This window comes from Gobio gobio (genome assembly GCF_949357685.1).
Source record: "Gobio gobio genome assembly, chromosome: 19".
Taxonomy (NCBI): domain Eukaryota; kingdom Metazoa; phylum Chordata; class Actinopteri; order Cypriniformes; family Gobionidae; genus Gobio; species Gobio gobio.
Genome location: NC_137112.1, coordinates 38,722,674 through 38,747,623, shown reverse-complemented (window position 1 = coordinate 38,747,623; position 24,950 = coordinate 38,722,674). Strand labels below are relative to the sequence as shown.

Genomic DNA, 24,950 nt, shown 5'->3' with positions numbered 1-24,950 from the left:
AAAATACCACACAAAAACCTTGAGGGGAAAGAACTATATTTTCTGATTCGATTTGTGTTCAGATTCACAAGCTCTCGATTTGATTTCGATTATAGAGGGTATGCACGTGACGAGTGACTGCGTTCAAGCCCACTGAGTGGCAAAAAGACTGAGTGGCAACTGGCAAGCAGTGTTGGGCACGTTACTTTAAAAAAGTAATTAGTTATAGTTACTAGTTACTTCTTACAAATAATAACTGAGTTATATCATTATTTTGATTAGCTTGCATTCCGGCATCGTGGCCATCCTCTGAAGAGCCTTCTGTGGGTTGGCTTTGCTCAGCTTCTCCATCTTAAATATGCTTTCACACAGGCTTGCTCAAGTTAATTATAATAATAAAGTGTATAATAGTCGAATTTAGGAAGGATTTCAACAGAGCTCTCCCAGTTTGCGACCTACGCCGTCATCGCTCAAACCGGAAGTCGAGTTACATCATTATAAAAGTAACTAATTACCAGGGAAAGTTACTGTGTTACTTTTTTTTTTATTTCTTCAAATGTTCAAATATGTCAAATAACTTGGATGCCCCCAATATTAAATATGTTAAATGAATGAATTGGACACTAAATAGAATAAATTATTATTATAAAACATTATACATTAATGTACACTATTGTAATGTTGCTGTGGGACAATGTGAGAGACACCTATCAAATTCAATATATTATTGTAAATATTATCAGTAGACCTACTATAGTGCAAATATTAGGGGTGTAACGGTACACAAAACTGACGGTTCGGTACGTACCTCGGTTTTGAAGTCACGGTTCAGTACAGCAGTTTTGCAAAATTGCTTTTTATTTATTTTTATTAAACAGTGGTTTACTGAAGAAAAAAAAAGCATCTGTCCTTAAATGAATTAAATTATAACTCAAAGTTTATTAAAGATATTGCTGTGTAAACTATAAAAGGAGCCCTTACTTGCACAAATTCAGTTGCTATTTATTTTTAGGTATAATAATCAATACTCATAAGCTTCACATAAGGCTGTTTTTGCATTAATTTCTAAATCAAATTTATAAAATTATGTTTTTTCTCCAATTCGTTGTTGAAATATAATCAAATACACAGTGAGTGTCATTTTCATGACAGGTTTATTTAAAACAGGCCAACATGAAATAATCAAGACATCACTAACAGGTTAAGTAGAATATAATGAATATATAGGCTAATATAGTGCATATATTTAGCAAAATAGTTGATTTATCTAGTGAACTAACAGCTGTGGACACTGAATGACTTCTGAGGTAAATTGTGATGCTATATATTGTTTACTTGCTGTTTTAATATTGACGTCTTTCCGCGGTTGAAACACTGACTGAGCGATTACATCACATATGATACGTTTCAGTGTTAATGTATCCTCAACATACCTTAAGATATTAATTCATGTTTATTCTTTAGGAATAGCTGACGTGTCTACATGATCAGTCGTCACATTAAAGAGCGCCAAAACGGCATTTATCGTTTGAATTTTGTGATAAAATGGACTGAATACTTAATATGTTAGTGTGGGAACTAGGACTGAAGTGTGTTACGCGCATAAAACAAGCTAATTGTGAACTGTTAAAGATTGCATTCGTAACCATTCGCGCTCCGTACCGAAAGCCCTGTCCCGAAACGGTTCGGTACGAATACGCGTACCGCTACACCCCTAGTAAATATTGTGTAAATATGATCAGTACAATACTACTCCTTTGGTCAATTATAGTAACGTCGCATTTTATTCTAAGTAACGCTAACGGCGTTGTAACGGGAGAAACAGTAATTTGTTTGATTACTCGTTACTGAAAAAAATTATTCCGTTAGTAACGCCGTTTATATATAACGCCGTTATTCCCATCACTGCTGGCAAGCATTCGTTTTTAGCGTGAACGCTGTGAAAAACAAAAAACATCTATAAACGGAAATAGCCTTGAAATTGACTGTACAAATAGATTTGACAAGAAATCTGAGGTACATTTTTACAGACTGGCGAAAGCTACAAAGAGGAGAAGCAAATGGATCGCTGCAATTCACAGAAACAACTGGACTACAGGCAGCGAAACGTGGATTTGCAGTTAATGTTGAATTTTGGGGTAAAATCCTACCCTATATATTGCATTCATCAATTAAATATTTAACATTATATATTCTGCATAATTGGATGTTTTTAAATAAACATAAGTTTTAGGGCTTGACGAAATGACGATATATATATATATATATAACATTGATATAAGTGATTTATATCATATCATATTGATATGATTGACTTATATCGAGTCTAATAGTTTACTTTAAACTAATAATCATTTGTTTTACTCTCATTTTCGCAGTTTCCCCTATTAAATGCAGTCATGCAGCAGACTCTTTTGCCACTCAGTCCGGCTGAGGGGGCGTGTTCCGGTGGGAAATTGACGTCAGTGCATGCCATCTATTTTGAGAACATTTTAGTTATACATGTGCATTTTTCTGTGATTTGGAAGAAATTCTCTCTCAGCTAATGATGTACAGTGGCAAGAAAAAGTATGTGAACCACCTGCAGAATCTGTGATAATGTGAATAATTTTGACTAAATAAAAGAGATCATACACAATGCATGTTATTTTTTATTTAGTGCTGTCCTGAATAAGATATTTTTCATATACAATGTTTACATATAGTCTACAAAGACAAAAAACAAAAATTGCTGAATTTATTAAAATAACCCTGTTCAAAAGTTTATGAACTATTAATTCTCAATACTGTGTGTCATTCCCTGGATGATCCACGGCTGTTTTTTTGTTTTGTGATGGTTGTCCATGGGTACCTTGTTTGTCCTGTGCAGTTAAACTGCCCAATGTTTTTCCAAAAATGTATCTTAATGCATCGTGTTTCCTTCTGGAGCATTAATGAATGTTTGAACTTTTTTAAAAGTTGTGTTTGAGTCCCTCAATTGTCCTCAGTGTGAAGAGATGGATCTTAAAATCATACAGTCCCTGCTGGAGAGGGTTTAAATATGAAAAAGATGCTGGAAAACTGAAGAATGTGCAGGACCAGGAGGATTTTTCTGAAGAACATTGGCCAGTTTAACTGCTCAGGACAAACAAGGGACTCATGAACAACCATCACAAAACAAAAAATTAAACAGCCGTGGATCATCCAGGTAACAACACACACTATTGAGAATCAATGCTTCATAAACTTTTGAACAGGGTTATTTTAGTAAATTCAGGTATTTTTTTGTCTTGTGGACTATATGTAAAAAAAAATTATGTAAAATGTCTTATTCAGGACAGTACTAAATAAAGAATAACATGATTGTTATGATTGTATGATCTCTTTTATTTAGTTCAAATTATTCACATTTTCACAGATTCTGCAAGTGGTTCACATACTTTTTCTTGCCACTGCAAATTATACAGGGGTTTCAGACTGCATCCTATTGAATTATTAATTCGAAAAAAGAACTAGCATAGAGTAATTTGTTTCGGAAATTGAGCTACACTGGTCATGTGGCATGTTTTTGATTCACTAAAATATTCATATCATAAGTCATTTGTTTGTGAATTGGACTACACTGGTCACTTCTTATGCTTGTTTGAGTGAAGACAACTCCTGCCATTGTTTTGTGTTAACAGTCTTTTTTATTGCATTAGCACAGCCTGCACACGCACATTCACAACTCGGATATCATTTCATTTCCATGAATTCAATGATTCAGGAGGGAATGTTGCTACTGAAAGGCGATGCAAGAACCATGGAATGGATACAAGCAACCACCTGATATGGTACATTAAAAAAATATTCATTTTAAAAAGTGACAAACTAAACTATGCATTTATTTTAGTTTTTTTTAAATGATTGTTTAACTCTTTCCCCGTCAGTGTTTTTAAAAAAGGTTGCCAGCCACCGCCAGGGTTTTTGGTCATTTTCACAAAAATGTGATATAGCACATAGAATATTTTGTTGTATGAATATCTGAGCATGCCACATATCAAAAGAAAGAGCAGACCCTCTGCTTTTAAACAACAACAAAAAATATTCTAGCTTCATGCATTCCTATTTTAAGTTTAATCAAAATAATAAAAAAATTTGAACAAAAAGCTGAGAAAATCACGTTTTTGTCAAATACTACATCCAGATCAGATTCAGAACGATGATCAAAACACAGATGGAGTAGATCGAGTCCATCAACACCCCTAATGCTTGCACAGTCTTAGAGAACATTTCATTCAGTAACTTTAGGGCAGTTTTGATTTTTTTAAATAATTGATTAAAATATTACTAACAGGGTCCACATTACAATTACTTATTTTGAGATACTTCCTCAAAAGGACTACAAGAATTAATAATGGAGTTATTAAGGAACTTGAATCGTTAAAGGGGTAGTCTAGTTCACTCAACAACAAAAAAAAAAGAACAATTTAAATTACTATCCATCATAGCTACTCAATCATCCAAACCTGTAGACTTACTGTATATTTAGGAACACAAAATAAGATATTTTGAAGAATACTGGTAACCAGGCAGTTTTGGTGACCTTCCATTTTTTGGAACCAGAACAAAAAAAAACAAAAACAAAAAAAAGACATTTCTCAAAATATCTTGTTCCACAGAAGAGAAAAATTATACAGGTTTGGGATGACATGAAGTAGGGCTGCATCGATTTGGCTTATTGCGATTATGAAATTGCAAAAGGCGGTGATTATTTTTTTATGCACAGCTTGTCAGTAAAGCAAGGCTCTGTGATCAGTAGTTAAATGCTTCTCCACCTGAAAGCACTGCGAGAAGTATTTATGACCTCTAATCCAAAAAAATAAATAATTTAATAACATCGACAAGGCTATGTCGATTAGCATTAAAGTATATATATATATATATTTATATATACTTTATCATGAAAATACCAGAGAAAGTTTGAACTAAACCATTTATTGTCGTAGTGTTGTGTTTATTAATCATATCATTAGTCATATCCTGTTTAATCAACATTAAGCATTTCAATCTTCTGTTTATTCAGCTACAGCAATAGTATGATGCCCATAGGGATTTCCTGGAATGATGTGCGTTATTGTACTTCTGAGGGGCATATTTGGAGGGGCATACTACTGATCACAGAGCTGTGCTTCACTGACAAGCAGCGCAGAAAAAAAACCCCAACAAAACGCAACCTTTGCCAAAACTCGTGCGGTTTAATTTCGATTGATTGTGCAGCTCTAACATGAAGGGGAGTAAATGACAGAATTAAAATTTTGGGGTGAACGATCCCTTTAATGGCTCGTTTCTACTGAGCGGTACGGTACAGTACAGTACGATTCGGGACCGTAAACCCTGATCCGGCTTGCGTTTCCACCACCAACTGGCGTGGTGTAGCGTTCAACGTCATTCACAATGGAAACAGCAAAAATTGCATAGCGTACTGAACTGTGCTGATCTGTCCCGCTCGGTGGAAAACGAGACATGAGATGAATCATAATAATTACATATGAAATTTTAATGCATCAAAACATTATGCATCTATTCTAAATCAATGAAAACCACTCAAAAAAAACTAAATGTAGGCCTGTTCTGTTGTTTCATAATGAACATTTACCTTTCATTCCTGTTCTCACTTCTTTCTCTACTCATCTCCTTCCCTTACACAATCTCCGCCCGGCCTCACTGAAGTCCAGATATATATATACACACTCTGCCTCTGATCCTCCAACATTTAACAAGCACAAAGCTCGTTTATAGTTTAATATCAATACAAAACATAAACATATTATCCGTTCATTGTGTTTTATGTAACAGACTCTTTCCCTTCGGCTGATTCTTTCATACGCCTGCTGAGCATCCTGAATTGTCCAGCTGTACATCTGCGACACTCACAATGACATTAAAAAAACTATGCAGTCGCAGGAAGTTCTATAACCTCCCCTCAAGGCTTCTGATATTCACACTACAACATCCTGTACACAGCAAATGCCTTAGTTTTAAGAACAAATGTATAAAGTACATTTTTATGCAATTTACGACATTTTAATAAATGATATTTATCTTTAGCCAAGGAAACATTTATGTTTAAAGAACGTTTTTTAAGCATTATTGTTTTTCTTTCATAGTGCTGTGGTTTTTATTGACAGTCTGATAATGGTCTACGTGACTGATCGTAAAGCATGCCTGTGATGGCTTGCTGTGGCGTAGAGGGAGTGAATCTAAAAAATAAATAAAAAATAAAAGAAAGGGAACGCATACTCCCCCAGGCACAGACAGTCAGTGAAGTACGGAGGTCATTGTCTTTCCAAATGATTCACCATAGTGTGCGATATAAAACGAGACATACAAATACATAACCTTGCATAATCGTACCAACTCTTGCAAATTCGTAAGCTAACGGTGTTACAAATTTCCTGTATGTCACAATAAGCGTGCATGTGTTTACAGCAAGAGGGAAAAGGTGACGGTTTCCCTAAACCCTGAGAGGTTGGAGGTTTGTCCAAACATTGTACGTGCGCTGGGTACGCCTGATAGCAGCTGGTGGTCGCAGGCGTTCCCCTGACCTGGGGAAATATGAGAGCCATGCTGGTCGTGGATAACTCACAATGGCACTATCAGTAACATAGTCTGTGGCTCCAGAGGAAGCTCCTGTTTTAAATAAAACGGTCAGTCTGACATTTCTGTGGGGGTAGAAAATTCAAGAACAATTGAATCTGGAGGAGAGACCTGATGGTGCATATTTTCAGGGTCTTTAATACGTTTAGTCCAGAATTATTAATTGTAGGAGATTTTCATGTTTGCTACAAAGACAGTGAAGAAGGTTGTTTTAAAGTAGCGGTTTACGCTAATATCACAGATGCTGTTCAGTAATGCCCTTAATGCTAAATACAAAGCGATATATTTACACCATCTATAATAAAAATATCGTCCACTTCTTTTTCCGATACAGTGTCTGCATAATATTTCTTAAGATTCACTTTCTATTGAAAGGCAGGTGCAGATATCTGCATCACATTAGGATCAAAAGGTGAAGCCTCTTCTCATCTAAAGTGACACAGATTTTTAACTAATTCCATGAAAGCGGTGTTAATGTGTAAACTGGGGCTTTCACTTGATCACCCAGCCATATGTTTCTTTTCACACCTGTTGACCAATAATATTGCACTTGACAAAGCAGAGATGAGCGTAACTATACAAAAAAAAAAAAAAAAAACCCTATAACATTACTGACTTTCTAGGCCTTCAAAATGACCTGATATTTTCAGATTTCCCTATCCCAGATAATGTCTTGATAACTATATGAATCATATATACCCTGCAAAAGAATTTTTAAGAATAAGATTTAATGTAGGAGATTCAAACTTGTGCCAAATATGCAAGTTAGAGATAGAAACGGTTTTTTTCTGTGTAAATTGGTTAACACATTCTGGAAAGATGCATTCAACTGGATGCAACAAGGAATACCTACAAAATTGACAATGTCATGGAAAACTGTTAAATGTGGTTTGTTAATTAAGGATAAAAAGGGATCTTATGTAATAAATATGATGTGTCTTTTGTTGAAATTTTACAAACACAAATGTACATTTTTCAAAACCCCTCCACAATGATTGGGTTTCTAAAGAGGAATTTCGAGTATATCTAGAAACACTGAGAGAGATGAAAACCCCCCAAAGCATTGCATATGTACTCCTTACTAGAAGATTTTAGTTTTATAACTTAGAGGAAAAACTCTTCCTTTCACCCCTACATTTTATTTTATTTTGATCATTTATTTATGTTCTCTTTTTCTTTTATCTTTAACTTACTGATTGTAATCTCAGTCCTTGTTTGTAATTCTTTCAATTGTGATTGTCTTTTTGTTGATGTTCAATATGCTTATCAAAAAAAAAAAATGTCTTGATAACTTAAAGGTGCACTCAGTATGTTTATGCTTGTTTATGCCTGGATCTAGGCCTGAATCCTTCTCTCTGCCTCTGGATTGAAGATTTCCTCACTGGCAGACCCCAGGCGGTGAGAGTAGGCCAGTTCACCTCCACCTCCATCACCCTGAGTGTTGGAGCTCCACAGGGCTGTGTGCTGAGTCCCCTGCTCTACTCTCTCTACACCCATGACTGTTTGTCCACACACAGCTCCACCTCGATCATCAAGTTTGCTGATGATACTGTTGTCCTGGGTCTCATCTCCAACAACAATGAGACGGCATACTTGGACGAAGTGGAGCAACTGACATCATGGTGCCAGGACAACTGTCTCTCTCTGAATGTTAACAAGACCAAAGAACTGATTGTGGACTTCAGGAAGAGACAGCATCGGTCATACTCCCCTCTCATGATCAGCGGGACACCGGTAGAGAGAGTGAGCAGCTTCAAATACCTGGGAGTGAACATCTCCGAGGATCTGACCTGGACTACACACATCCAGACACAGGTGAAAAAAGCCAGGCAAAGACTGTACCACCTGCGCCAGCTGAGGAAATTCAGGGTTTCACCAGCCATCCTGAAAACTTTCTATCGAGGGGCGATAGAAAGTGTCCTGACTCAGTGCATCACAGCGTGGTACGGGAACAGCACCAGTCACGACTGCAAAGCCCTGCAAAGAGTGGTGCGCTTATCCGAGCGCATCTCAGGCTCAGCTCTCCCGTCTCTGCAGGACATCTACACCAAACGCTGCAGAGGTAGAGCTACTAAAATCATCAGAGACATTAATCACCCTGCAAACTCTCACTTCACCCTGCTGCCATCTGGTAAGCGCTTCCGTAGCCTGATGGCAAAGACTGAAAGACTCAGGAGGAGTTTCTTCCCCCAGGCCATCAGACTCCTGAACTCAGTCACGTGACTCACTTCACCCCCGCACACACATAAACATACAGTCTTTTAACATTAACATCCACATACTGCAATTGCACTGCACTTTACGTCCCTATTGTTACTGCGTAACAACCTGTAATAAACCTTGCACATTATACTTCTTTATATATACATATTATATATTTTATGTTAACCACTTATTTTTAAGTCTACAGTTTATCTCACTTATCATATCCACATATTTTTTTATATTTTTATTTTTATCTTATTTCCTATTTTTATCTTTTACTTGATTTATTTATAATTCTACTTATGTTAATACTTTTTATTCTAATTTTATTCTATTTCTATTTAATTTCTTGTAACTGTTATTTGCACTGTCCATGGAGCGGACCTGTTTACATTTCACTGCCAGTTGTATATTGTGTATATAACTGTGTATGTGACAAATAAAACTCTTAATAAAACTCTTGTGTTAAGACTCTTATTCATCACAGCAGTAATAGTAGTTATACTCTATACTGACACCTATCGGCTTGACGTTTGTTTACTAACAGAAACCCATTGACACCAAATGGTTTTATTTTTGTATTATTTCAATTCTGTGAATCTCATCCGACACAAATCTGTATAATAGAATTTTCTTTTTTTTGCGCAACTGGTGAATTAGCAGCGGCTGAGTGGCTGGTCATGTGACATCGCCCCTTCACTTGCAAATATCCAAAAACTTATAGGCATATTAATATTCATAAACAGCTTTACCCGATTGGTCGTTTAAATGGCAAACCCATCAGTACGCCCGAAATAGGATCTACCTTTTGTAAATTGTATAATAAAAACAGCCGTATCTAGATATATTTCTCATATGTTTTTGCATAAAACTTTTTTTTTTTGTTTAACTTGCACAAAATTACTGAGCGTACCTTTTAAGCGTAAGGCATTACAGTTCTCCTGATGACAGCTCTAACGTACTTACTTTCGTCCTTCCATTGATCCTGTAGTTGCCAAGTTTCCCGTTACAGTGTCGGATCAGATCGTCCATGCGGCTCATGAGAAACGCTATCTTCTCACAGCCGGCCTCCTTCCCCTCCACCCAGGTGATCTTATCCCCCCGAATGTCCTTAGACGAGTCGTTCCTCTGACTGACCAGCTGTCCGTCCGTAAAGCCGCCGGTCAGGTAAAGCGCCTGCACGTCCTCCAGAATACTGCGTCCGACCTCGTCACCTAGGAAGTTGTCGACCACACAGATGCCGTGCTTGTTCATACAGGGCACAATATAGTCCGTTGCCAGTTTCTGAGGCGTCGACCGCGTCTGTCCGTTGGGTTTCGAGCTGTCCGCGGTCGGTTTGGTGTCTGAGCTCGTGGCCGACTTGATAAAATCTTGCATTCTTTCGCTGGGTGACGTAAGAGCGGAGTTACTCTGAGAAGTGTTCGACTGTTCAGAAGTGTTGCACTGGACGGCGCTGCTCTCTTCTTCTGCCGGCTGTTGCTGCTTCTCGGCCTCCTTGCACACCCGTTTGTGCTTCTTCCAGTCCTGTCTCTGGTGCTCTTTGCTGCAGTAGAAAGAGCTACGGCACCGTCCGCACTTCATCAGGTTCTCCATTTTCCCGCACAGCTCGCAGTACTGGCGCTCTCGCTCCAGACGGTCGCTTTCCCTTGAGTTTCCCTCCATGTTTCAGTGCTGTATTACAGTATCAGCCAGCAACTTCACCACAAGTATCCAAAAGCGAAATGAAAAGAAACGCTGTCCCTTTGCCCCCGCTGCCAATTTCATTCCATTTGACGGAGGGCAACGTGACGCTCTCACATTCCCGAGACATCTATGGTTTGACACTTGTGAAGTCCCGGCGCGAGCCGTGAGTTTGATGGAAGCGCATGGCGCCTGCTGTTCCTTTTCTTCAGCGCATAGCGCACGTCAACCATCTGCGCATGCGCACTAGAGACCGGCTAGACAACACTGTGGGCATGATTCACATGTGCTTCTCTCAACTTAATGTGGGCAGAATGAAAATTAACACAAGCAGTCGCCCAAAAACATTTTATGAGCAGAAATACTGCATCTGCGTGTTAGAAAACAAAAGAATAAACACAAATGTATAAATAAACTCCAATTTGCATAATAGAAAGGCCAAAAAGTAAATAAACACAAATAAACTACCATTTCTAATGTCTAATTATTGGGGGGAACTTGGTGTATCTACAGAGTAAGACAAGCACATAGACAAATAAGTAAACAAGTGAGCAAATAGTTTATATTTTATTCAAATGCATATTGCACATTGCATACTGTATACATGGGCCTAATGGCAATTCAAAGTGGTAAAAAAAGGTAAATAAAGTTTATTTTAAAATCATTTAGGAGCATGAAATAAATAAATATGGAAAATAAAAAGAACACTACCAGAACTGCCTTTTAATGGATAAAGTCTTACCATAATTACACCTTTCAAAAATCTGTGTGGTTTCCTTAAAATAAAAATCTCTACAATGCGTCCATAAATGTTATGGCCTAACTCATTGATGTCATTTCATAAAACAAAGTCCAAATGAAATCTTGGCTTGCATCCCAATCGTGTAGCACGTATTCAAAGATATTTCCATCACCCAATTAATATTATTCGCGTGGAAGCAATAAAGATTAGCTTTGCACTGTTTAAGATAAAACTGATATGATAGGCCTACTCTGCTTTCTCTACGCCATTTTAACACACTCAAATGACAGTATTGTTGTTATATATGTTTTCCTCCAAGCATTTATTTTGTAGCTGAACACAGTCATCGTATGCCAAAATATGCTGCTCATGTAATGAGAAAGTTGTGAAAGTGATGATGACAGTTCCCTTGCCTCAATTACAGGCAGAAAAACACTTTGTTGTCACAATTGGAGTATTTGGATAATGCTTGAGTCTTTCATGATTGAGATTCTTTTGTCCTCGCTGGGTTTGAGGGTGAAACGATGGCCATGGCTTTGTCTGTCTAGTTTTGGCATGGCTGATGTTTGGAGTACAATTTCTCACAGAGGGCTTTGTTGGCCTAACCGCCCCACCAAGCTCAGATACGGACATGTTTATTTACAATCTCAGTGTGCATGTTTGTGTTTATCTCTCTCTGTGTCTGAGTACTTATGCAGACTGCATCTTCAGTCATATAGAGCTCAGGGTGGGTCCACATCCAGGACCAGTCCTCATCGCTGTCCCTATGGAGGGCTATCCCAAGCCTGAGGCCATCGCTCCATCTTCCCTCCATCTCTCTCTTGCTGTACCTCAGGAGGCTGTTCTATTTTTGACAAGACTGTGTGTTGATGTGTGGCCTGGCAAAGTAGTGCATAGGTGCGTATATAACTGTGCTTAAATGTGCATAATTTTCTGACCAAGACAGATGCAAAGGTAGAACGTGAACAACAATACTTCTAGAGCTGCTTATGGCTGAATTGAACTCATTTCATAATTCAACATTAATAAGAAGAAATGCTTCATGAGCAGCAAATTCTAAAGGATCATGTGACATTGAAGACTGGAGTAATGATGCTGAAAATTCAGCTTTGCCATCACAGGAATAAATGACATTTTAAAATGTATGAAAACAGAAAACAGTTATTTTAACTTACAATAATATTTCACAGAATTACTGTTTTTACTGTATTTTTGAGCAAATAAATGCAGCCTTGGTGAGCATAAGAGACTAATATCGTTTTTCCTGAAATAAATTTCACCAAGGTAGCATTTTAATATATATAATACATTATATTAAAGATGCAAATTATTACTGTTTAGAATAAATAATAATTTATTAATAATTTTAGCAGCGATTGTCTACTATGAAACATTGTGTAAAGTCATGCAAAAGCAATCATTCTATTTTGCTGTTAATTTGCTACGAATACACTTATTGTTATCTCAACACATTTCCAAATGGTTGTGCTACTTGTATTTATAATTTATTAAGAAAGCAACTTGCAGGACAAAGAGAGAAGTGGAAGCCCCAGATACTGAACAGGTCACAGCAAAAAAAAAAAAACAACATTTCAAGATGCAAGAGTTTCAAATATACAGCCACATCTGAAATACTACAAAAACATGTATGAATAATGTTGAAACTGAGCTGGACATTGGGAACATATAAGGTCTGGGAGAAGTGCCACAGAAAGGACATGAAGAATGATTATATTAATAACCTGACAGATTGAATGCCAAAGGTCTGCAAACATACACATTGAAGATTATTTGATGAACAAAAAATGTGCAACCTTGGTGAATATACCAATTTTAATGCAATTCATTGTGTTTTCAACCTATTGAATGGTAGTGTACATATTCATTTTATAAGGTGAATTTAAGTATCTCTTTTAAAATACCAAATACTCTTTTTTACTATGTTTATGTACACAGATTAGGTATAACATTATGACCACTGACAGGTGAAGTGAATAACATTGATCATCTCTTCATCACAGCACCTGTTAGTGGGTGGGATATATTAGGCAGCAAGTGAACATTTTGTCCTCAAAGTTGATGTGACAGAAGCAGGAAAAATGGGAAAACGTAAGGATTTGAGCGAGTTTGACAAGGGCCAAATTGTGATGGCTAGACGACTGGGTCAGAGCATCTCCAAAACTGCAGCTCTTGTGGGATGTTCCCGGTCTGCAGTGGTCAGAAGGAAGGAACAGTGGTGAACCGGCGACAGAGTCATGGGCGGCCAAGGCTCATTGATGCACGTGGGAAGTAAAGGCTGGCCCGTGTGGTCTGATCAAACAGACGAGCTACTGTAGCTCAAATTGCTCAAGAAGTTAATGCTGGTTCTGAAAGAAAGGTGTCAGAATACACAGTGCATCGCAGTTTGTTGCGTATGGGGCTGCATAGCTGCAGACCAGTCAGGGTGCCCATGGCCTGGTCTGATGAATCACATTTTCTTTTCCATCACATGGATGGCCGTGTGTGTGTGTGTGTCACTTAACTGGGGAACACATGGTACCAGGATGCACTATGGGAAGAAGGAAAGCTGGTGGAGGCAGTGTGATGCTTTGGGCAATGTTCTGCTGGGAAACCTTGGGTCCTGCCATCCATGTGGATGTTACTTTGACTGTACCACCTACCCATTGTTGCAGACCATGTACACCCTTTCATGGAAACGGTATTCCCTAATGGCTGTGGTCTCTTTCAGCAGGATAATGAGCCCTGCCACAAAGTAAAACTGCTTCAGGAATTGATGTTTTATAAACAAATTTCGGGAGGAACACATTCAGGAAATTAAAACTGTTAAGTGGAGCAGACCCAGATAATTAAACCTAATTGAACACAAGAGGAGCTCATTAAAAAATCAACGATAGGAGGTGTATATAGACTGCCGATTTACCTTCCTGTCGTTGACAGTTTCTTAGCATGGACTTCTACAGGCGCAGAGATGTTTGGGGCTGGGCCCACAGGTCTCCTCTCAGCCTCTCAGCTCATTCCTCCTCCAGTTCCTAATCCTTTGCATTTTCAGTGGCCTCCAGCTCCCACTGCAGATGCTAGCGTGAGCTTGCTAGCGGTCCAAGCTATCAACAATTAACTAACACTCATTCTTTTCAGTGGCCTGCAGCTCCAGCAAACGCAGGGCCGCCTCTACCAGCAGCACAAGAGCATACGTCTCGGATGCTTCCTTCTCTTTCTCATGCCCCTAACATTTTGTTCCTTCCATGCTCCAGACGCAGCCCCGGTTCCTCTCTATTCCAACCGCCTTCTGCAAACTAAATCTTCGTTCTCTCTCCTCACAGCAACACAGATGTCTGTCCCAGCTAACGCGTTTTCCTCTGAGCCGCCTCCAGTGGCCCAAAACAGGGCTCAGATCCTGGCAGGTTTGGACATTGATTTGTCATCACTCTCTCTGTTTCCTGTGTCAGACATAAATCGTCAAATAGACTGCGGGGACTTTTCAGTCACTTTAAAAAACCCCAACCCACATTCATCCCGCTTACTTTCTTTTCCTGAATTTTCGATTGCTTTTTCCCGTTTCACGGACATTATTTGTTCAGTTTTCCCCCAAAGGCGCCGCGAGCTGAATGATTATCTGGCAATCATAGCCGAGCTCGCGCTGTCCTATGGGGGAGGTCATTTTTACACATACCACAAACTCTTCTCTGAGAAGTGTGCCGTGCGGCTAGCTCAGTGGAACCAGTGCACTTACTGGGTCGCTCTCGACACAGACCTCCACAGCAGGGTGTTCTTAGACTGCAGGAATATTTCGCGTGCAGTCGGCAGGTCTATAGCACATGCTACTGTGTTATGTTCTAAAATTAACCCTTCCCTTCCCTGCCCGGTTGTGATGGGAAGTTTGGTTCTTTTCCGCGAACCGGTTCTTTCGGACAGTTCGTCCAATGAACCGGATCAAAAACTGGTTCACCAGTTCTTTTGCGCTCAAACGTAATGACGTCATTTCACAATGACGTAATTATGCCATGTCTATTGCGGGGGGGGGCCAAGATGGCGTTCATCCGTGTAGACACGTTTTGAGGGGTGTCGTCAGGCAACTCTGAGTTGTACATGAAACTAAGTATGATAACCCCGATATATTTTCTTGATGATTAGTTAAAGTGCTCCTCTTCTATTGTGAAGCTCGCCAGGCCCATATGGGTAAGAAAAGAAATCGAGAAAAGGCTTATCTGAAAGTAACCGACATGGCGACTGAGGAAAGCAAAGATAGTGACGAAGTTTCTATGGATTCTGAAGTGCTGCTTGCTACACCGCTTCCATGCACTCCGTGTAAAAGTCCACCCGAAAAAAAGGGTAAATTGAAGGCCAACATTGATGAGAAAATCGATTCACTTCTTGTGGCTGTTGCGGAACTTACATCGAAGTGTGAAGGCACATTTCAAAGAGTCGAGTCCATGGAAAAAATAATGGAAAATACGGCGTCTTCTATCTCCGCTCTTTCTACCACAGTAAGCAAACTGTTACTAGAGACCACGTCCCACAAGGAGAAGATTTTGAATCTGGAAAAAAATGTTGCCGCGTTGCAGCAAGAAAATAAGCATTTAAAGGAGACGTGTATGGGAATGCAGAATTACAAAAGAAGATGGGATCTCAGGATTTACGGGGTAAAAGAAAGTGGTCTTGACAGGGAGAACAACACACGAGATGTTGTAATCAAGATTCTTTCTAAAGTATCTCCAAAGATTGCGCAGAAATTTCCAGATGTGGTGGATTCGGTTCATAGACTGGGACAGAAAAGAGGTGATGGTCGCCCTAGGGTGATAATCATACAGTTTGCTATGCGACTCTATCGGGACACAGTGTGGAGAGATGCCAAAGACAACCAATACCTGAAAGACAACGGGCTACACATCAAAGAAGATCTGTCTTCGGAGGAGAGAGCTGCAAGAAAGAAGACATGGCCATTGGTGAAAAGAGCGAGGGAAGAGGGCAAAAGGGCCGGCTTTCGAGGAGGTTTTGCCTTCATTGAAGGGGTGCGCATTAATGTTCCAGATGTTACCTGAATGATTGGATTCTGACTGCTATCTTGCAAGGAACATGAAGAAAAAAAGAAGAAAAAAAAGGGGGAAAAATCGGGAACGTTGCAAGTTTGAATGTTTCAATGTTTCATGACTTCTCAGTATTCACTTTCTCCAAAGTTTATTCTCACTATTCTATTGTTTATTTAGTTACCTTTTGCAACGGCAGATTTTAAGTTTGGTAAGTTTAAATTTATTTCCTTAAATGTTCGAGGCATTCGCGACGCCATCAAAAGAAAAGCTATATTTCTTTTCGGAAGACATACAGATGCTCAAGTACTTTTTTTTCAAGAGACTCATTCTTGTGACTCTGATGCGAATTTTTGGAAAACCCAATGGGGAGATTCTATTGTTTTTAGCCATGGATCCAATCACTCAGCAGGTGTTGCTATTCTCTTTAATAAATTTAAAGGTAATGTTTTGGAAACTATTCGGTCTGATAATGGAAGATGGATTATAATGTCTATTAGATTGGATAATTCTACTTTAATAATCTGCAATGTCTATGGCTTTAATGTTCGAGTACATAATCTAGAAATGTTTAAGAAAATTTGTGAAATATTAACAAATCTAAAAAAGAAATACAAAGAAGGATATGTAATCATAGGTGGTGACTTCAACGATACTCCAGATGACTCTGTTGACCGTTTTCCGCCTAAAGGCACCAGCTCACGAATCTCAGACTTGTTTTATTTTATAACTGATATGTTACAAGTTACTGATGCATGGAGATATTTAAACCCTAACTGTTGTGATTACACATGGTGTAATTCTTCTCTTTCTTTAAAATCAAGAATAGATTACTGGTTGATACCTCATGATTTAATGCACTATATATCTGAAACAAAAATCACTTGTGCCCCGCTATCGGATCACAAATTGATTTCGATTTCCTTTGATGGGTCTATGAATAAGGGTAATACTATTCGTGGATACTGGAAATTAAACAATAATTTACTATCAGACAAATATTTTGTGAAACAGGTCAAATTGTTAGCAAATATTTTTGAAAAACAGAATTTGAATTGTATACAAAAATGGGAGCTATTTAAATTTAAGGTCAGGGAAATGGCTATGAAAAGAGGCAAAGAGTTAAAGAGAAACAAACTTAGAAAGATTACAGAGATAACAGAAGAACTTAATACTTTAATTAAAAAAAACGTTCTATCAGAAGACGAAAACTCTAAAATGCATAAACTCAGTTTAGAAATAGATAACATGTACATGGAATTAGCCAAAGGTGCTTATGTAAGGTCAAGAGCCAAATGGTTTGAGGAAGGGGAAAAAAATACTAGTTATTTTTTTGCTCTAGAAAAAAGAAATTATGCTAGAAACTCTGTTTCATCATTAAAAATAAATGAAAGAATTTCCAATAACCCTTCAGAGATAACGTCATTTGTTTACTCTTTTTATGAAAAACTCTATACCTCACATAATGATAATGTAAAAATAAGTAATTTCCTACAGACAATCGTAGATTTTGTCCCTGTTATTTCTGATGATTATAGAGACTTATGTGAGGATGATATCTCCAAAGCTGAGATTTCTAAAGCTCTTTTTTCTATGAAAAAAGGCAAATCCCCGGGAACAGATGGGTTATCTGTTGAATTTTACTGTGCTTTTTGGGAGCTGATAGAAGATGCTCTATATAATATGTATAAAGAGTGTTTAGAAGAAAAAGAAATGAGTATAACAATGAAACAAGGGGTTATTTGCTTAATCCAAAAGCCAGACAAAGATCCTTTACTCATCGATAATTGGAGACCAATTACTTTATTAAATGTTGACTATAAAATTTTAGCTTTAGTGTATGCAACAAGATTAAAAAGTGGTTTAGGTAACATAATTAGTGAATTTCAAACTGGTTTTATGGCAAAACGTCATATTAGCTATAATATTAGGCTAATATTAGACCTATTAGATTATAATCAATTTGTTAATTCAGAGGCTCTCATTTTGTTCCTTGACTTTTATAAGGCGTTTGACACCATTGAGCACCCATTTTTGTTACAGGGTTTAAATTCTTTTGGATTTGGTAGTAAATTTATTCAAACGATTAAAATGTTTTATGAAGGCATTAATAGTTCAATTATATTACAGGCTAATACTTCTGGAAGGTTTTCTATCAATAGAGGAGTGAGGCAGGGTTGCCCAATTTCCCCCTTTTTGTTTTTGATTGTAGTGGAGCTATTGTCAATCAGTATAGTTAAATCTAATCTTCATGGTATAACATTATTCAATAAAGAGATAAAAATTTCACAATTAGCTGATGATACAACTTTATTTTTGAAAGATAAGAGTCAAATTGATAATGCAATTAATTTAGTTAAAAAATTTTCTGATGCTTCAGGGCTCCATTTAAATCTCACTAAATGTGAAATTCTTCCTGTGCATGATTTGGCTGAACAATCATTGTCAAACATTCCAGTAAAGGACTGTATAAAGTACTTAGGAATTTATATATCAAAAAACATGTCAGTTAGACAGCAGCTTAACTTTAATAATAAAATTAAGAAAACAAAATTGATTTTTGATAACTGGTTACGGAGAGATCTGTCTATTTTAGGAAGAGTTCTTTTGTCTAAGGCAGAAGGTGTTTCTAGATTTATTTTCCCTGGCCTTTCTTTGTTTGTTCAGGATTCCACTTGTAAAGAAATTAATAAGTTGCTGATAAATTTTTGTTGGAAAAATAAACACCACCATCTTAAAAAATCTGTATTAGCTGGGAAGAAATCTGAAGGAGGATTTGAAATATTGGATTATGTAGATATAAATAATACCTTCAAGATTAATTGGATCAAAAAGTGTATTGGTGATCCTGACTCAATTTGGTTTTTTATTCCCCATAATGTCTTTAAGAAAGTGGGTGGTCTTGATTTTCTTTTAACCTGCAATTTTTCACCTACTAAATTACCCTTAAAATTGTCTAAATTTCATGGGCAAGCTCTCTTGGCTTGGAAACTTTGCTTTGTACATAATTTTTCTCCCCATAGAATGAAAATTTGGAATAACGAATTCATTACAATTAGAGGCAAGAGTATTTTTATGGAGAAATGGTTGGATTATGGAGTAAATTACCTAAGTGATATGTTTGATTCAACTTACAAAATATATTCTTATGATTCTTTCTTGATTAAGTTTAATTTTCCTGTAAAATACAAAGATTTTATTACAGTAATCAAAGCTATCCCTTCTGGACTTATTCATTTGATGAGCAGCCATCTGTCCTATTATAAAGTTGATAATAAAGACTATGATTTCCTTATAAAGGGTAAAAATATATTGGATAAAAAATGCACTAACAAGGATATTAGACAAGTTTTTTATGAAAAAAGGAAAGTCATTCCAAGAGGGAAAATTTATTGGAATTCTGTTCTAAAGGACGTTAATTGGAAAAAGACATGGCTGTTACCATACAAATTTTGTATTTCAAATAAAGTAAGAGAAATTCATTTAAAGATCTTACATAAAATATATCCAACTAATATTTTACTATCTAAGTTTATGGATATGGGAAAAGAATGCTCTTTTTGTAATAGTTTTGAAGAATCTTTAAGCCATATGTTTTTTGAGTGTCAAAATGTACAGAAATTTTGGAAAGACTGTTTTTACATTTTTTCTACCAAAACTGGGGTAATAATAACATTGAATGTGAAAGATATTATTTGTTATTATGAACACGAAGATAAAAATATTGACAATTTTGTCAATTTCATTATCCTAAACGGCAAATTCTTTATTCATAAATGTAGATTATCTAAATCTTCCCCTTTATGCAAGGTTTTCTACAACGAATTTATTCTGTTAATGAAGTCTCTTAAAGTTGTGAAAAATGTAAAAGGTACTGCTATTGTCACATACTTTGAATCTGTATTTGGCGTCTTGTGAATGTCTTTGTTATTATTATTATTTTCTTTTTATTATTTTATTTTCCTTTATCTTTGGAATGTTTGTATTTGGTGCCTGTTTTTGTATTGTTGTTTAATGGTTCTATAATAATAAAAAAAAAAAAAAAAAAAAAAAAAAAAAAAAAAAAAAAAAGTCTATTGCGGGCTGGATAAACACACTTTACACATTAAAATATATAAAGTCAGTAATCATAACATCAGTCAGATAAAATATCATAATCTGATAGTTTATTAAAAAATGTTTTACATCTAAAGCATCCAAACACATGCAGTGTTGCAAACGATCTTTACAGTTATAAGATCAATAAATCAGTCTTCATCAGTGAAGAAACCATGATCCACTTACTATGTTTTTGTAATTAATTAAATAAATACGGTTCGCCAGTTTTCCCCCTCATTCATGTCGGAGTCGTTTCATAGACACGCGCTCATATCAGCTGTTGTTCGTTCGGTTCAGAGAGACTCGCCGTGCAGTCAGTCAGTCGCTAGACGCATGCGCAGTATCATCAGCTCATCGGTTTCAATCGGACATGTTCGAAACAAACAGTTGTCGGTTCAGTGTACTGCTAATCCGAAAACCGGTTGCAATCGATTCCTGACTCAACAACGAGAACGAAATTGAGATTCGAGAACCGCCAGAGCGATTCAAAAGGAGTCGCTTGCTTCACCTTCGCTGTAGTTTAATTAGGCTACGTCATTTTTATCTTTATCACCTTGTTTACAATTTAAATACAATGGAATCCTAACAAAGTCAGGCAGAGTGTTTTTCTGAATTCATTCAAACCTATTATAAGAGACGGTCAAGCTGCATATGGTACCTTAACCTCTGTCTAAAACTGCTTTTCACCTTGTTTTTGCTATTATTATTTAATTATTTTGGATAAAGCACTATAACTTTTTCATTTACAAACAACAGGCAATACCTGTTAAATATAGCGTGTAAGACATTTACAGTGTATAAGTGCACTTTTCCAGCAATTGTTCTTTTTAATATGTGTGTATTTGAACACTTTAATATTTTTATTAAAACATTGTTTATTTAATACTAACCCAATTTGTGAATGTGTCCTCATTAATTATTATTACACGTAAACATAAATTTTTAAATAAATAAATACTTAAATCATAAATAGTCAATCACATCCTCATACAGTGATAAGATGAACTTGAAATGATAAACATATTTCCACAATGTTTTAGAAATTCTACTTCGCCGTTCGGTTGTAAAAGCAGCCCCAAGATTTTCGACATACTATCGAGAAAATAGATAGGATAATTCTCATCGCACCTTCTTTTCTAGATGACTCCCACCATTCTAAACACGAACTCCTATCACTGCTAGGTCACTTAAATGTCGCAATGTGCATCATTCCGCAAGGCCGCCCTTTCATCTCGCATCTTCTCCCACTTGCATCTTCGGTTCACGCGCTGGAGGACAAAAATTCCAATAACCATGGCGTGTCGCGACGAACTTAGGCTACGGATAACATTTCTAAACCAGCGGAACGGCTTGTCTTTTTTCTATAATAATCTCGTTTCTTCCCCTGTTGACATCCAACTTTTCACAGATGCAGCCCCTTCGATCGGCTTTGGGGGATTCTATAAAGGACGCTGGTTCGCGTCTCCATGGCCACCACAGTCAAGACATGCTACAGTCCTCAGTTCTGTTTGAGCCTTACCCTCTTGTAGTCGCGGCTTTTTTGTGGGGGAAAGAATGGACGGCTAGTAGCATATTAGTGCACTGCGATAACGAGGCAACAGTCCAGTGCATTAATAAAGGCCGCTCTCATTCACTTGCTTTAATGCCATTCCTAAGACGTCTCATCTGGATCTCAGCTTGTGATCAATTTATTATTACTGCAAAACATGTCCCAGGGTCCGAAAACCTAATTGCTGACTCTGTCTCGTTTTCTGTTTCAGAAATTGAGGACATTGGCTCCAGAGGCGGATATTTTCCCAACTCCAGTACCTCACTATTCAGAACTGATATTTCCATAAATCACCCGCTAAAACCCCTCTTGGACGCATCGCTCAACAGTATCCTCCAAGCAGTTTCCCCCAGAACAATCCAATCATATGTGACAGCTTGGAGATGTTTTAAAGCTTTCCACTTCTCATATAGCTTGCAGTTCCCTGATTTTTCTCTCCTCTCAATTACCTCTTTTATCTCTTATCTCAACAATATTAAGAGTTTCCAAGTTGGGTCCATTAAAGGCTACCTGAGCGGTCTTCAATTTTTCCACAAATTAATTCACGGCACTTCATCTCCGGAGATAAAAAACTCCCAAACCTCCCTCCTGATCAAAGGAATTCAGCGATCACAACCCACCCGCCCTGACAGTAGACAACCCATAACTCTAGATTTACTCACAAAATGCATTCATACCCTTCGTACAGGATATCAACCCCTTGACACAGCCCGCACTCTGGATACCATGTTTATCTTGGCTTTCTTTGGCTTTTTTAGATGCTCAGAAATCGCAATCACCTCCAAATTCGACCACAAAGTCCACCCCACTGTCTCAGACTTATCAGTACTTGACGATGAAACCATATCATATTTAATCAAGCGAAGCAAGACAGACCAAAGTAAAAAAGGCCATTTAGTCTACATTTTCAACATCTCCTCCCCAATTCAACCATTTCAAACTGTTCTTGCATACCTCCAAATGAGGAGATTTCAGGCTAAATCTCTGTCCGAACCCCTCTTTGTAGACAAACCCATCACACGATTCTGGTTCCAAAAACAGCTCAAATCTGTTCTCCAGCAAACAGGCATCTCAGCGCAAAACTTTTCTAGCCACTCCTTCCGCATTGGGGCGGCAACAACTGCAGCGCAAAAAGGACTCTCCCAGCAGCAGATCCAAGCTCTCGGGAGATGGTCTTCTCACGCTTTTCAAAGCTACATTAGGACCGACCGATACCACATCAAGAAAGCTCACCAAACCCTTATTAATTAACAACCCTTATAAAAAACCCTATCCTTTCTTTCTCTTTTTTCAAACTAACGAGGCTCACCCGTTCAATACAGCGAGTCTTGATCTCCTGTCGAACACCGCAGAGTTCTCCTTGATAGTGGCTATTTCCTTTTCCCTATTTTTCCATCTGGCGAGGCCCACTCATCCGACACCTCGAGCTGATTTCCCTCGGATGCCGTGGAAGCCTTCCAGGCCAGCTTCCATCTTTTCTTTCCCTGACTAGCGAGGGTGCCTTTCCGATGCCTTGAGAATTGTTCTCCCATCGGATGCCGCGAGGGCCCTCCAAGTCGCTATCAATCTTTTTCTCTTCCATCCAACGAGGCTTGCTTGTCCGATACCGTGAGTATTGATCTCCTTTCGGACACCACAGAGCTCTCCAGGTCTATGTCTATCCACTTTGCTTTCCGCCGTCCAGCGAGGCTACCCGAAACCGCGAGTATTGATCTCCTTTCGGATGCTGCAAAAGCTCTCCTGGGCGAACTTGCATGCTTTACCCTCCACCTGTCCGCCAGCGAAGCTTACCCATCTGATACAGCGAGTATTGTGCTCCCATCTGATGTCGGCGAGAGCTTCCTGGCCGGGTGTTCCAATTCTCCTTTACCGTGCCGTCAGCCGATAGGACCCACTCCCCTGAAGCCAGAAAATGCTCCTGGTGGAGGCTGGGTGGGCCCCCTCGGTCAGTCGTTTCTTTTTAAATTGCGTCGCCCCGTCTATCGGTCAGTAGGGCTCACCTGTTTGTCGTCACGAGTATTGATCTCCCCGCCAGATGTGGCCTGAGCCTTCCTGACCGGCTGTTTCAAACAACGCGCCCTCCGTTTACAGCCAGTAGGGTGTCCCTCTGGTTGGGCGGAATAAATCATGTGCTCCTCTTTTTCGACCGGTAGGGCTTTTATTCCCCGTCCAATACAGCGAGCATTGGCCTCCCATTGGATGACGCAAAGGCCTTCCCGATCGGTCACCCCAAATTCTGTCTGCTCCACACTTACCAGCCAGTAGGGCCCGTTCCGCCAGGTGCTATGAGCTCCCATCAGAGGCAACACGGGTTCTCCCGGCCAGGTAGTTCCTGAACATGCTGCTTCTCATTTATCGGCCGGTAGGGTTTTTCCATCTGATACAGCGAGCATTGGCCTCCCATTGGATGTTGTAAAAGCCTTCCCGACCAGTTGACGCTCCTCATTATCGGCCGGTAGGGTTTTTCCATCTGATACAGTGAGCATTGGCCTCCCATTGGATGTTGTAAAAGCCTTCCCGACCAGTCGTTCCAAAACATGCTGCTCCTCATTTTCGGCCGGTAGGGTTTTTCCATCTGATACAGTGAGCATTGGCCTCCCATTGGATGTCGTAAAAGCCTTCCCGACCAGTCGTTCCAAGCTATACTGCTTTTCATCATCGGCCGGTAGGGTTTTTCATCTGACACAGTGAGCATTGGCCTCCCGTTGGATGTTGCAAAGCCTTCCCGTCCAGTCGTTCCAAACCTTGCTGCTCCTATTTTATCTACCGGTAGGGTTCTTCCATCTGATACAGTGAGCATTGGCCTCCCATTGGATGTTGCAAGAGCCTTCCCAAACTGTAGTTCCAACCATGCTGTTTTCATTTATCAGCCGCTAAAGCTTTCCATCTGATACAGTGAGCATTGGCCTCCCATCGGATGTTGCAAGAGCCTTCCTGACCAGTCGTTCAAAACTAAGGCTGCTTCCAGCCATCAGCCAGTAGGGCTCGCCTGCCCAATGCCGCGAGCAGCTCCCATCTGAAGCAACAGGCCCTCCGGGCCAAGCAACCAGGCTCA

General features: G+C 38.6%; 1 protein-coding gene across 1 annotated transcript in view; it reads right to left on the bottom strand.

Annotated features, from left to right (window-relative positions):
• The window catches only part of egln1b (egl-9 family hypoxia-inducible factor 1b), a 41,990-nt gene extending 31,267 nt beyond the window's left edge, over positions 1-10,723 (bottom strand). The window contains exon 1 of the mRNA XM_079844796.1: positions 9,769-10,723. Coding sequence (XP_079700922.1) covers positions 9,769-10,464 — 696 coding nt within the window. The 5' untranslated portion in view covers positions 10,465-10,723. The remainder of the gene's footprint in view (positions 1-9,768) is intronic.
• Positions 10,724-24,950: the final 14,227 nt, after the last annotated feature.